The following is a 13631-nucleotide window of genomic DNA, read 5'->3' on the forward strand; positions in this document are numbered from 1 at the left end:
AGGGGGTGGCAGGGGAGAGAAGGGAGTCGCTGGATATGGGTGGCTAGGAGGAAGGGGGGCAGGGGAGAGTAGGGAGTCGCTGGACATGGGTGGCTGGAGGAGGGGGGCAGGGGAGAGAAGGGAGTCGCTGGATATGGGTGGCTAGAGGAGGAAGGGGGCAGGGGAGAGTAGGGAGTCGCTGGACATGGGTGGCTGGAGGACAGGTGCAGGGGAGAGAAGGGAGTCACTGGGCATGGGTGGCTGGGAGGGCAGGGGGAGAGAAGGGTCGCTGGACATGGGTGGATGGAGGGTAGGGGAGAGGAGGGTCGCCGGGTATGGGTGGATGGAGGGCAGGGGAAAGGAGGGTCGCTGGACATGGGTGGATGGAGGGCAGGGGAGGAGGGTCGCTGGACATGGGTGATGGCAGGGCAGGGGGAGAGAAGGGTCGCTGGACATGCGTGCACGGAGGGCAGGGGACAGGAGGGGAGAGAGAAGAAATGTTGGACATGGATGGAGGGGAGGGAAGAGTGAGGAAGGAGATGAGGGAAAAGAAAGAGAGGAGAAAAACTGCACATGGATGAAGAAAATAGGCAGAAGCTGGATCCACAAGTCAAGTCTGCGGAAGACCAGAAATGAAGAAGAAAGGAAAGTAATAAATGGAAAGGAAGCCCCCTGGAAACGGAATTAAGAGGACAGATAGCAGCAGAATCGGATACTGGGCCAGCATTATCAGAAAAACAGACACCAGACAACAAAGGTAGAAAAAAATAATTTTATTTTAATTATAGTGTTTGGAATATGTTCACTTTGAGAATCAGGTGCTCAACATTAAAAGTTTATATTTATTTACTTATGGCATTTTATTGCACATTAAACATGAATTAATTTGAACCTGGGATAATTTAAATTTTTTTTCCCTTAAGTAATGCATTGCCACATACCCCCCCCCCGGCTCTATCCCCGGCTACAGCCAGCTCTGCAATTTGGAGGAGGGGGGGGGGGGGCGGGGAGGAGAGAGCCTGCTGTTAAACATTTACCAGCACACCACTGCTCCTATGCCACACAATGCCCCCAAGCATGTCTGAACTGGAGCTGAAGGCATAGCTTTAGCGGCCCCCTCACCATTTTTTTTTTTGCCCCAGCATCTTCCTATTTTCAACCTTTACATTACAGAAGAAACCACGAATAGGCCATCTATGGAGCGCTGCGGCGATTGTACGGTGACGTCACTAATCTCGTTACATTTACGGCCGGGTGGCAAACTAGAACTCATTCTGATCCTTTACGTCAGACGTCCGCGGTGCTGCGTCGGCTCTGTGTTTGACCACGCTGACGAGTTCTCAGTTGCCTAGCACTGAGTCTTGACTCTCTGTTCTTAGAAAATCCAACGGATATCTGAACAGCAGGGCGCTTCACAACAGTCACCTTGTCGAAGAAAGCCTTTCCTGAGATTGCATTTACAGCATAGTTAACACTGTAGTTTTGTTCCATGATTTCTTGGCAGTGGAGGCTTCGTCAAGCAGGCAGGCACGGCGGTCTCAGTTTAACCTTGCCTCTCTCTGACACATAAATCGCGAGATCTGTAGTCGAGGCGCGCCAACTTCGCCAAGGAAACCTCCTTCCTGAGGAGCGCGGGCCTCATCCAACTTAGCAGCGAGCTTTCCTTCCCAGAATGCCCTTGGTTGTTCCTTACTTTCCCCTTTGACCTCCAATTATGTGCTAAACATCCGGGCTAGCTGTGGAATAGAAGGGAAGATGGCGGCGGCAGTCCTACCTGCTGATTGGATAAAGAACTGGGAAAAATCTGGAAAAAACGAATTGTAAGTGGGACCCCCTTTTCCTCTCAGTGACCCGAGACCCTAGATTAGCTCAGTTGGCGCTTTAGGAGTGGGGTAGAAGGGAGCGCGACGGACTTCGGTAATGGTGGGGAGGCAGTGAGCTTCCGTCTGTGATGGGAGGCGTGCGGGTCTTCGCTAGGGTGGGGAGAAGCTTGGAGGCGGCGGTGGAGGGTCGATTGGGCTTTTCGAGGCAGGAGGCGGTTCGGTTTTTGGTCTCTCCACCATCATCTCGTCTTTTCCACCCCCCCGCACTCTCCCGTTTATTGACGCCAGAAAACATCGTTGGTCCTGGCTGGGGTTGTGTTGTTCCCTTGGGCTGGTAGTTCCCTTGTTTATTTTTTGTTCGGTTGGTCGGGATTTTCCTGGTTTAACGGGTTTCTTAAAATGTGTTCCCGCTCTCTCGCCTCTCCAGTCGTGTTTACCAACTTTCGAAAGTTCCTTGGATGTAAAGTAGAGGATGTAAAGAGTGTGTTGTAAAGGCTCCCCTGCCCCCTATAACTCTGTGGACCCCGATTGTTTTATTTCTTTCTTTTTCTGTTAATTATTTTGCTTTAAAAGTGTAGGATTGCGCATTTAAAAATCTTCCGACAAGTCTTTTTATCTTCTAGTGTAAGGCGTCCGTTGTTTGCTGTTTATAGTTGTTTGATTCATATAAGACCTAAGTTATGGATTTTTGACCCTTGAAAATAATAATATATTTTCTGTCTCTAAAATGTTTGTTTTCTTTGAAACTTTTGGTGTAAGTAAGTAGCAGAAAGTGGAGTCGTATGTTTTGATTTGTTGCGTGGTAGAATTGTAAAAAAAACCAAAACCCTATATTTTGATAATGCTGCATCCACGAGAGTGTAGGTATATTATGGTGTTTGTCATGTTGCTTTTTTTTTTTTGTTCAGATTTATTTATTTTTGCAGTCCGGTCTTCTTTAAAGTAACAGTTAAAAAAAAAAAAAAGTTCCCTCACGAAGGTGAAAAGAGGGCATATTCTTCCCCACTCTGTTAAAATAAAAGAAAAAAAGAAGTAAAAACCGTTTAGTTTCTGAATCAATTAGGCTTTGGGAATCTTGTGTGTGACAGCCAGCAAAATCTGCTATACCTTACAGCCCCAGCTGTGTGACTTGCTTTCAGTTGCTGGCGGCTTTTTTTAAGGAGTGTTTTTACTAAGCTGTGGTAGAAAGTGGGCTGTAGTAGTGTGGGGGGGTGTTTTTGGTGCATGGTGGACCACTTTTTCTTACCGTGGGTGGGAAAAATATTTTCGGTTGGGACAGTAAATGGCTGTGCACTAGACTTAAAAGTGCTGTGTGGCTATTTACTGCCTGAGCCCTTACCACCACCCATTGACTTAGTGGAAAGGTACCATGCGCAACACACTTGGTACTCATGCAGTATGCCAATGTGCCTGTGCTGCTTCCGATTACCGCCGGGAATGCCCTCATGGTAGAAAACAGAAAAATATTTTCTACTGCGGGAAAGAGTGCATGCCAATTTCAACATTATTGGGCAGTAGTGTCAATTTGGTGAGCGGTAGCCCTACCACTGCTTTGTAAAAGGTCTCCTTAAAGCTGTGGGGCTCATAAGTTGCTGTAAAATACTGAGGCCTACTAATCAGCATTTTCTCAGAACGTATGGGCAGATGATCATAAGCCCTGCACTGATCCAATCTCGCTCTAAAAATAGCACTGGAACAGCACGGGGCTTTACCGCACCTATGATCAGAGATAATTGCATGCAAATTTAAGCACACAATTCTCTGATCATGAGGTGGAAGTGCGGGAGGATTGCACTTGTTTGACAGTTCTGGCTTCTCAAAAGCCCAGACCTGTCAAACACAGGGGCCAGATGGGACCACCAGACTCTCAACTACCCCGAGCTAGGCGAAATGGGGCTGGAGGTCTGGTCCCCCTGACCCCACCCCCAACACAGGTTCAGGGCGGGCTGGAGATCCAGTGGGTCAGCTCCTCCTAACTGCCTCCCTTCAAGCATTCGTAAAAAGTCCCTGGTGGCCCAGTGGGTGACCAATGCCCCCCCTGCGACAGGGGACTGGAGGTCCAGCGGTGAGCTGGAGATTCGTTGGGTCTCCAGCCCTCTCCCCAGCATTGGTAAGAGGTCCCTGGTGGCCCAGTGGGCTGCGGTCAATCCCCCACCCCCTACCTTAGGTTACAGGAGGCGGGCGGTCTCCCTCCTCATCCTTCTGCGCTGCCTGCAAAATGGCAGTGCCCAGCCCTGCCCCGTGTATCCTGGGATGCGCTGGGTGGGACTTCACATGATATAAGGGAGTTTTCTCCCTTATATGGTGTGAAGCTTCACCCAGCGCATCCCAGGATACACAGGGCGGGGTGCAGCCATTTTGCAGGCGGCGCTGAAGGAAGAGGCAGGTGGCCTCTCTCTGTCCTGGGGTGGGGGTGGGGGGGGGGGGGTTGACCGTGGCCTACCTGGCCACCAGGGTCCTCTTACCAATGCTGGAGGGAGGGTTAGGGGGGGGCTGGAGACCCACCGGATCTCCATACCCCTGAACCTTTGTTGGGGGGGGGGGGGTTGGAGGCAGGCGGTCCGGTCCGCTGGACCTCCAGCCCCTGGTCACTGAGGAGGAAGGAGGGTTGTTGGTCCGGTTATCGGTTCCTGGGGGGGGGGGGGGGGTCGTCTCTTCTTGCAGGGGTTTTACGCATTTGTGGGGAATGGGGGCCTGCTAGCATGCAAATGCATTCTGGACAGGGCTCACCATTCATCCCCAATGGTCTGCAAACCCTAACACCAGTTCCAAGCTGGCACAGGGCTTGCTTGCGGCCAGTTTGCCAGTCTTTGGTGCGCTAGTCACTGATCATTGGTGATGAATAGGTTTAGCATATATTTGCATGCTACTTGCATTAAGAACCCTGTTTTGCATGCATCTGCATGATAGTTGTGCTCAGAGCCCGTGAGTGGCTGTGATCATGGGGCGGTAGCAAATGCAGGTGCTAGTATGGTGCTAACAGCCTCTAGCGCCTGCGTTTGCTTTTTATCATCTGCCCATTAGTTAACTCCTAGCAAGGATTTTTGGCCTTTTAAAGTGATTGTTCTCTTTAACATCCTATTTTAATACTAATCCGGAGGTACTGTTCCTTTTAGTTTCTGGCTGAATAGTACAATGATAGTGAACAAATAATTGTATTATTGGCCTTTTATACTTATCATAATCCACATAAGAAAAACATTGCCTCAAAACTACTTGGAACTTACCTGTATCAGAATGAACTTAATACATAAAATAAATGGTTTACAATTGTAAGCTGTGATTGAAAACTTAACAGCTTTGTATTCTAATGCTATTAAAAATCATTAAAGCTCCAGTGTCTGTAACTCATAATAAACATATTTTCATAAATGAATGAGTTCTTGTTGCTTTACTTTAAATATTGGCTTGCAGATGTATTTTACTAAAACTTACTGCTTAGCTATAGAAATGCTAAATAGTAGTAGTAGTAGTCATAAAAACTCAACTTAAAAAATATTCTTATTCACTCATTATGAGCTTAAGTAAACCTCAGTTTCAAATGAGTTTATACTGTATCTATTTGTTTTATATGTAAAGTATTATATATACATAGGAATTCCTGTTTTTCATTATGCTTTTCCTGAAAAAAAAAGTGTGTTATATATGTGTGTGTGTATATATATATATATATATATATAATTAAACGTCTGCTCCCACAGACTTGTATATATAACTTATTTTTTAGACCCCTGAGGAAGGCTTTCATAGCCGAAACACGGACCGTGTAGGGTCCAAATAAAGTTGTGTTTGGAGCATCTTATCCCGGTGTTTGGACTGATCTCTTGGACTTGGTTCTTTTCCACCCTGTTTTTGTTGCGTTTTATGTATTTGGAGCATGTAGATACATTTTACTAATATAGCTGTGGTAGACAGTCTTCTTTTGGTTGATGTCTATTATTAAAAATAATTATTTTAAATGCAATTTCGTAATTATATATTAAAGCCTCCCTTTGTCATGGTCATGCTTTTTATAGTGGCTGTCCATGTGACATCTGTCTGGTTGCCAGCTAAATGTACACAAAATAGTTGTTGGGAAACAAGCTTTAAAATCCTGTTTTGCAACTATTGTGCATACCTTTTGAGTAATTTCCTGAATTCTAAGTTTGCTTCTATAGTACAGTTCAATAGAGGGAAGCTTATCAACTATTTACTTTCATCACAGTCTTTATTGAACACTTCTAGCTCTCTTGCTGGGTTAACTACTTGTTAATGAAGGTTCCTACTGAAATAGGCAATCAAACATATAAACGGCGAGTGACCGTACTCACTCGCAAATGCGCAGTAGAGAGTTCCCTCTCTGCCCCGCCCCCGCTTCAATATGTGATGATGGGGGCGGGACAGAGAGGGAAGTCTCTACTGGCATGCTGCAGATGTCGCCGCTGCCCCTCCATCTGGCCCGAGCACTGTGAACTTACATCAGCATGCAGCAGCAGGCACATCAGCAAAGCTGCCGTCAGGCTTCCTTCTCTGCCTTTGTCCCGCCCTCGCCGACGTTACGTCACACGAGGGCGGGACACAGGCAGAGAAGGAAGCCCGCCCCGACGGCAGCTTTGCTGATGTGCCTGCTGCTGCTGCGTGCTGATGTAAGTTTACAGTGCTGCTCGGGCCGGGTGGAGGGGTGTCGGCAGCGACTCCGGGGGGGGGGGTCTCGGAACCCCCCCCATTTCAAAAGGAGCCTTTTTTCACGGGCTCAACGGCTAGTATTTTATATATATACAACATCTGGTTATGACTGGACTTCCCCCCCCCCCCCCCCCCCCCCCCCCCCAGAGTGAGGATGGTGAAGGCTTTACTTTTGCTTTCCTAAAATGATAAATTAAAATTACTTGGAGCACAAAAGCAGAATAATTGTACAAGTTTTCTCTGTATAGTTTTTGTTGTTGTTGTTACCTGCTTTGATGCTTGTAAGCTGATAGATAAACTAGTTGTAACTTAAGCTCTCTGGTTTCTACCATGAGCGATACATTTACTTTAAAATCAAGGGAATTTAAAACTTTGCACTTACTAATATGTCCACAGATACTCATGACAGAAGAAGCTGTTTTATTTGTTGTGACTCAGTGCTTCTGATTGTGTCCTTTAATTCAGAACATGTCAAATCTTCAATGGCTATAGGAAGCTTATATACCCTCCAAGCTAAAATGTTCAGTTTCTGCTTTATGATCTGGAAGTAATGTGTATAAGCACTGTTTGTTCCCTGTATCTACACATCTTACTCCACTAGCGCCCAAGTGGTGGTGGTGGTGGTGGGGAGACCTCTGGAAATGAGTAGAGCAGTGCTTCCCAATCTTTCTGTGATTGTGACCTTATGATTGCAGCCAAATAAAATTGTCTGATCTGTGCAGCGGACTTTGATCCTGGGGAACTGTGTTAAGATTCCCACTGTAACTCCTTGTGACTCTGGGCAAGTCACTTTGTCCCAGGTACAAATAAGCACCTGTATATACTGTGCAAACTGCTTTGAATGTAGTTGCAAAAACCACAGAAAGGCGGTATTTCAAGTCCCATTCCCATACCGATGGAGAGCCCAGAAGCAGGTTTTGGGATCCCAACCCATAGTTTTGAAAGCTCTAGAATAGAAGATGAAGTTGGAACAACATCACATAGCTTAACTGGATAAGTGTCTACTTCCCTTATACTTCTATAGCAATCTTAAATGCTAAGCTTTGCTATTGCCTTCACATCCCCCCACAAAATGAATTGGCCCTGACTGTGTTGAATTGTACTGATTCTCAAGAAGATAGGATAAATTCTGTAATTCATACTGGTTTCCTTTGCTGAGTATGCATTTAAAAGTAAAGGTACAACCTTGAGAGCCAAGGATTAGTTAAGGCACAGATAGGTAGGCCTCAGCATGTGGTAAGGATAATTATTGAGGAGTGAAAAGTGCGTGGCATCACTAACATCTTGTGTAAATCAGATATAAATGCATTTAAATTGTTCTTCTAGAGTGGATGATTGAGCAAGAAGAGACTGAGTCTATAGGCCAGCAGTTCCCAAACTGTGTGGCACATTGCTCCCTATTTTCCCCTCCCTCAGGTCCCCTCACACAGGCACTCCGGGGCCTTCGCAGTCTGCCATGTACAGCCCTTTTTGATGTATCTTCCTGTTGAGTGGGCTGGATGTGACAGAGGGAAGTCCCTGCAGTGCCTGTGTGAAAGCACTGCAGCAGCAGAGGGGGAAGAAGCAGGAAGCGGCAGTGATCCTGGACCTGCAGGAACAAAGGTGGCGAGCGATTCTGGATTTAGGAAAGGCAGAAGTGTGCTGGTGTGAGAGGAGGGGGCTGCAGGAAAAGGGAGACCCATGTGGCCAGGGATGTGTGTGTGGAGACCCATGTAGGGGGGGTTGCCACGAACTGAAAGAATTCAGGAACTCCAGCTGTAGGCAACGGAGGCCAGTGGCAGCTTTGAAAGAGCCAAAGGCTTCCATGGCCAAGACTGGTTAAAGTGTGCATATGACAACACAGTCCTGAGTTCTGCACAAATCTTGGCCTGTATGATAAGCTGTTCCTCATCAATGCACACCTTGTGCAAAGGAACACTACTGTAGTCACATAGTAGAAAGTGTGTGATGTGCTGAAACTAAAATGTAACGTCTTGATTTGGAAAGTAGAGTATTTTGTTTGGTGCAAACTCAGCTCAACACAGCACATCATTCAGAGAACACCATCTCTGCTGTGAGGCAGGGTAGAGGAAGTATCTGTTCTGGAGATGTTTCTTATGAGGGGCTGGTGCACTTGTCAGGAGAGAAAGGATGTAGAATGGATAAAAGTGCAGGAAAATAGAATGTGCTATTCTGCAAGAAAGCCACAAGTGGGATGGATATTTACCTTTCAGTATGCACCTTGAAGCACAAAGTCAAAGCTGTAGTGGAGATCTAATAAAAAGGTAAATGTTCTTCCGTGGTCCATTCATAGCCTTGACCTACGATCCAGTTGAAACTCTAGGGCAGGATTTGCAAATTGCTGACCAACATTTGTCAAGGAACTTAGAGCTTTGAACAGGTTTGTATTTAAAGAAGAATGGTCTAATACTGACCAACCTAGGTTGCAAAGTGTCTCAATCTTACAAGACTCAAAACTGTAATTGCTGTGAAAGGTGCTTCCATTGAGGTATGATGTCCAGTGGTCGCATTTCAGTTTTGTTTTTGTTGAGTGTATGTTTTGTCCTTTAGTAAAATATTAGTCTCCTAGAAGGTGTGGGATATGGTGGGTTGATGACAGGGGGGAAATTTTAAATGCATGCAAATCTGACACAACTTGTGAAAAATGTTCAAGATGTAGGCTTCCTATATCCATTGTATGGGGATAAATTATAGTGTAAAGGAGAACAAACAGGAAACATGCACAGAATCAATTTAAGATGAAAGTAAGGAGAGCCATTTTTATGCATCCGAGTAAAAAAACAAACAAACTGGTGTAAGGACCTTTCAAAAGGGTTTTAAAAATAGATCACATAGATTCTGTTGCTGGCCATGCTGCTTGTGTATTGGGTCTAAATGAACTAAATCAGAGGTGTATCTTTTTGATTTCTTTAAAGCAAATAATTGCTGTAAAAATCTTACTCAACATGATATGAAAACCTGGTAGAACATGGTGCCTCTCTATAGAAGATAGCCATTAGCTTTGAGTAAATTCATATGGCTAAGCAGCTCCGATGGGAAATTATGGAAAACTAGTAAAAGAGGCCTGTTTCTGAGCAAATGAAATGGGTGCTAGCAAGGTTTTCGTCGGCAACACCCTCCCCCCCCGCGAACCCCTTTGTTGTTGTGGCATTGCTCCGCCCTCAGCATCATGACGTTTGACGCAAGGGTGGGGCCCGTAGCGATCCCCCCCGCCTCCCTCCCTGCCTGCCAACCCCTTGGTGGTTCTGCCATTGCTCCGCCCTTGAGGGCGGAGCCCGTAGCGATTTCCCACCCCACCTCCCTCCCTGCGAACCCCTTCGTTGTTCTGCCATTGCTCCGCCCTCGAGGGCGGGGCCCGGAGCGATTTTGGTGGCTTCACCACCACGAACCTTCGAACCTTTTTGAAGGAAGTCAGGGCTTGGCTTCACTGACGTCACTGTCTTCAAAACGTTGAGGGTGAGTTTTATATATATATATATATAGATAGAAGATATAGATATGTAGCCTAATAATCTGAACAAAAGATCACATAGGTAAATGGTTTTTAACCCAGTTCTTATTGAACACCCAACCCTGTCAGATTTCAGGATATCTGCAATGCATATTAATGACAGATTTGCATGCTTGACTCTTATATGCATATCTATTTTTATATGCATTGTGGATATCCTGAAAACCTGACAGACTGGGTGTGTCCTGAGGACTGGATTAGGAAGCTCTGACATAGTGCATTTTAGTAAATGAGCCCCTAATGCACAATAATGAACTTTAGTAAACGGGACCCTTATTTTATAATGTAAGTGGCTTTAAATTAGTCTGTTAGTGTATGTTAAAAGCAGCTATTTCTTTTTGTAAGTGTAGTTTAATAAACAACACTTTTTCTTAGCTGCTAATGTAAGTTGGTTCTCTGATGTATCAAGGTATATCATCAGTGGGTCCTTTGGACACTTACAAGGAGTTTGAATGAAGTAATTTGTGTAATCTTTAAACTATGTAGCTGTGAACTGATGCATTGCATTCCCACCTGCAGGAATCAAGTTCTGTGAAACAGTACTACAAGTCTAATATAAATTGTTTTTTTCCCCACCCTTGTTCTTCCAACTGTATCCCTATTTGTAGCTTCCAAAATATTAAGGCTAGACAGTTGTGTTACACTTGAATAGTAGCAAAATAGTACATTTTTGATGAAAATAGTATGTCTAGATCACTCAATGAAAATGGGTATTGGTTTAGTTTTTTTTATCAGTTTTATGTCCATTTAATTTCCACATGCAGAAAAGTTAAAACTTCGGTATATTTTCTAGTTGCTAAACTGGATTTATGTATCACCTTGGCTATAAATGAGTGAACTAATTACTGTTGCTTGCAAACAGCACCTTTTCTATAACCCACATTACTTTGAAAAGGAACTTTGTGCACTCTTGGCTGCAGTAAAGCATAATAGTGACTTGCTCAGGCTTGCAAAAGTAAGTCCCTCATGTTTCCTTCTAGTCCATATATCTTGGCAGCTTATTAAGGATGCAAGGAGTGGAGTATGTGTCCCCCTTTCCTTACACATTCAGGTGGTGTATGAATGTTTAAAAAAAAAAACCAAAACACCTCTCCTAAACTGACCTTTTTAACAAATGTCCCCAGTCATTTGCCTATCTTAATTAGAGAATGACATGGGGACAAAGTTTATCTCTGGCCCTGCAGGCTTTGTCCTCATACGCATAAGTCTTGAACACTTATGACGTTATATTTAAATCTCTTAAAGTATAAAAAGGAACAATATTCTGTGCAATTGTTATAAATCTAATAGAAAACAAGCAACTATAATAACCCTCTTTCCAACCCCAACAATAGCTGACTTCCGCTAGACCAAGGATCCCTAATCCACCCTGTTAAAATGTCCAGGGGTGCAAAAGACAACGTTCTCTGTATGCGCTAGTGGGGGAGAAATATGCCCTACAAAGCACTGTTATGATTTTTTAATCTAGATGAATAATCATTAATAATGTCAGGATTCAGTCTAGCTCTTGTGCCTTCCACAGTTTGTCCTGCAGTAAAAAAAATGTCTTCTCAGAAGGTGTGCTGGTAGCAGGAATGTACAGGATCCCCTGTGCAAATTTTGCCAGTTGTGGCCTACTTGTTTTTCAAAAAAGTGAAAACATTGTCGTCTGTATCACTCAAACATAAATAACTGGCCAGTTAATTAACAGCCTTCAAAATAGAGAATGACATGGGGACAAAGTTTATCCCTGTCCCCACAGTTACTGTGGGTCCCCCATCACCGTGGCATTCTCTAATTTCAGTGCCCACCAGTGCATCCAGGTAATCTGATGCAAGGATTTTTGGTCATTCCTGCCCTACTGATATTTCCAAAATGGATAAAATAGTATGGTTGATGTTTTAATCCACTTTAAAGGTAATAATTAGAAATAAAGACAAAAAAACAAGAGTAAAATAAGATGATGATTTTGTTATTGGACTAATTTTTGGCTAGCGTTCGAAGGCCAGAACCTTCCTAGGTCAGGACAGTGAGCAAAAGATGTTTTATATATATATATATATATATATATATATATATATATATATATATATATATCCATTTCAATGAGCAGTCTTGAGGGGAAGTGGGGGAGGAGGTAAGAAACTGAGACGAATAGGTAAACAGAAGATGACAACTATAATTTTATGGTTTATAATGTCAAAGTATTTTAAGATCTGGGTTTTCTATCACTTGAATGTTCCTGGATTGTTTTAAAATCTCTTAATATTCCTATGTTATTTGACACCAGAACTTAAATTATCTTGTTTGTGTATTGAATAAAGGATGGCAAAACCTGCTGGAGGTTGTGTGCTTCCCCCCTCCCCTGCATGGCATAAGTTAGCTTCTCCATGAGATAATATATATGTGAGGCTTTAACCATCCCAAACTAGGGAGATTGGGGTGGGTTCCTTTCAACGTTTAGCTAGAGTGTCCTGAATGAGACAGGCTATATGTGACAGGACCTGCACTGGCCCCTCTCCACCAAACACAAGGATAATATGCTGCAGTGGAATGTGTGTTTTGGTGGTTATCATAATTGTCTTTTGAACTTCCAGATCATTTGTATATGATCATAGTTGCCTGCGTCTTCTCCAACATAAAGATCATCAAGGGGCAAGGTGGAATTCAATCAAAATGTTCACCTTCACCTCTACTATGATTAATTATGTGGATGCTTTTATAATTCATTATCATAACTCCAAATTATCTTTCTTGTTCCCTTGTAATTATCTCACATTGGGTTTGGCATCTATAAATGTAGGTACCATACTTTGATGAATACCATATATAACTGTGAAATAAAATGTTTCTTTCCCCTCTCTTTAAGTAAAACTGTTTTAATCTCTAAGGTTTCTGTGAGAAATGTTTTTTTTGTAGTCCAGTTGGGAGGCAAAATATCTAATCTAAAAATAACTGATGATAGGGTATTCATTTACCATAGTTCGTTTGGATTTAGATACTCTTCAAACAGAGATGAAGATGAAAAGTGGAGTGACCTCTCCTCTTTTTGCTGCTTCCCATTTCTTTCCTCCCACCACCCCAAGTGAAAGATTCGCCGAGAGGGAGGTAAAGGGAAAGAAATGGGAAGATGAAAGCAATTTCATAAGCTTACCAGTACAACATTGAGTTATGACTCGTAATACATTGTGCCTGATATATATATATTTTTTTATAGCAAAATGATGAGTTAAGGTGACTACCACTTCAATTTTCCTTTAACATTTGTTAAGGCCCCAATGCAGTTTATAAAATGGGTCCTTAATACTTTTAGCTTATGTGTATCTTGAATAAATCAGATTAATCCAGTTAGACTTTCATAAAATTTGTTTTGTGGAAATAAAACATTGTACTTTTTTATTTTGCAGTTTGCAATTATGTCGAAGTCTCAGTGAAAGTAAAAGCCATGACAGTGTGACTTTTAAAGGTATGTTCTTTTTTTTGTTTTTTTTTAATAGATCCTTCAGTTAAGTTAATAAAATGAATATGAAACTAAAATGTGTGTGAATGTTTGAACAATTCTGAAAGTTATCAGCAGTTCATTGATCATATGCAGTTTTAAGTGAGATTTTGTTTTTTTTACTACATTATTTGGTTTAAACCAGTGTTTCTCAAGTCTGGTGCTGGAGTACCTC

At 43.3% G+C, this 13631-nt stretch overlaps 1 protein-coding gene across 2 annotated transcripts in view; it reads left to right on the top strand.

The window, feature by feature from the left end:
* Positions 1-1662: 1662 nt before the first annotated feature.
* THOC2 (THO complex 2) overlaps positions 1663-13631 on the top strand; it is a 272468-nt gene continuing 260499 nt past the window's right edge. For both annotated transcript variants that reach the window (XM_030209899.1, XM_030209900.1), the window contains exons 1-2: positions 1663-1799; positions 13365-13423. In XM_030209899.1, the coding sequence (XP_030065759.1) occupies positions 1735-1799; positions 13365-13423 (124 nt within the window). In that variant the 5' untranslated portion in view covers positions 1663-1734. The remainder of the gene's footprint in view (positions 1800-13364; positions 13424-13631) is intronic.

This window comes from Microcaecilia unicolor, chromosome 7 (genome assembly GCF_901765095.1).
Source record: "Microcaecilia unicolor chromosome 7, aMicUni1.1, whole genome shotgun sequence".
Taxonomy (NCBI): domain Eukaryota; kingdom Metazoa; phylum Chordata; class Amphibia; order Gymnophiona; family Siphonopidae; genus Microcaecilia; species Microcaecilia unicolor.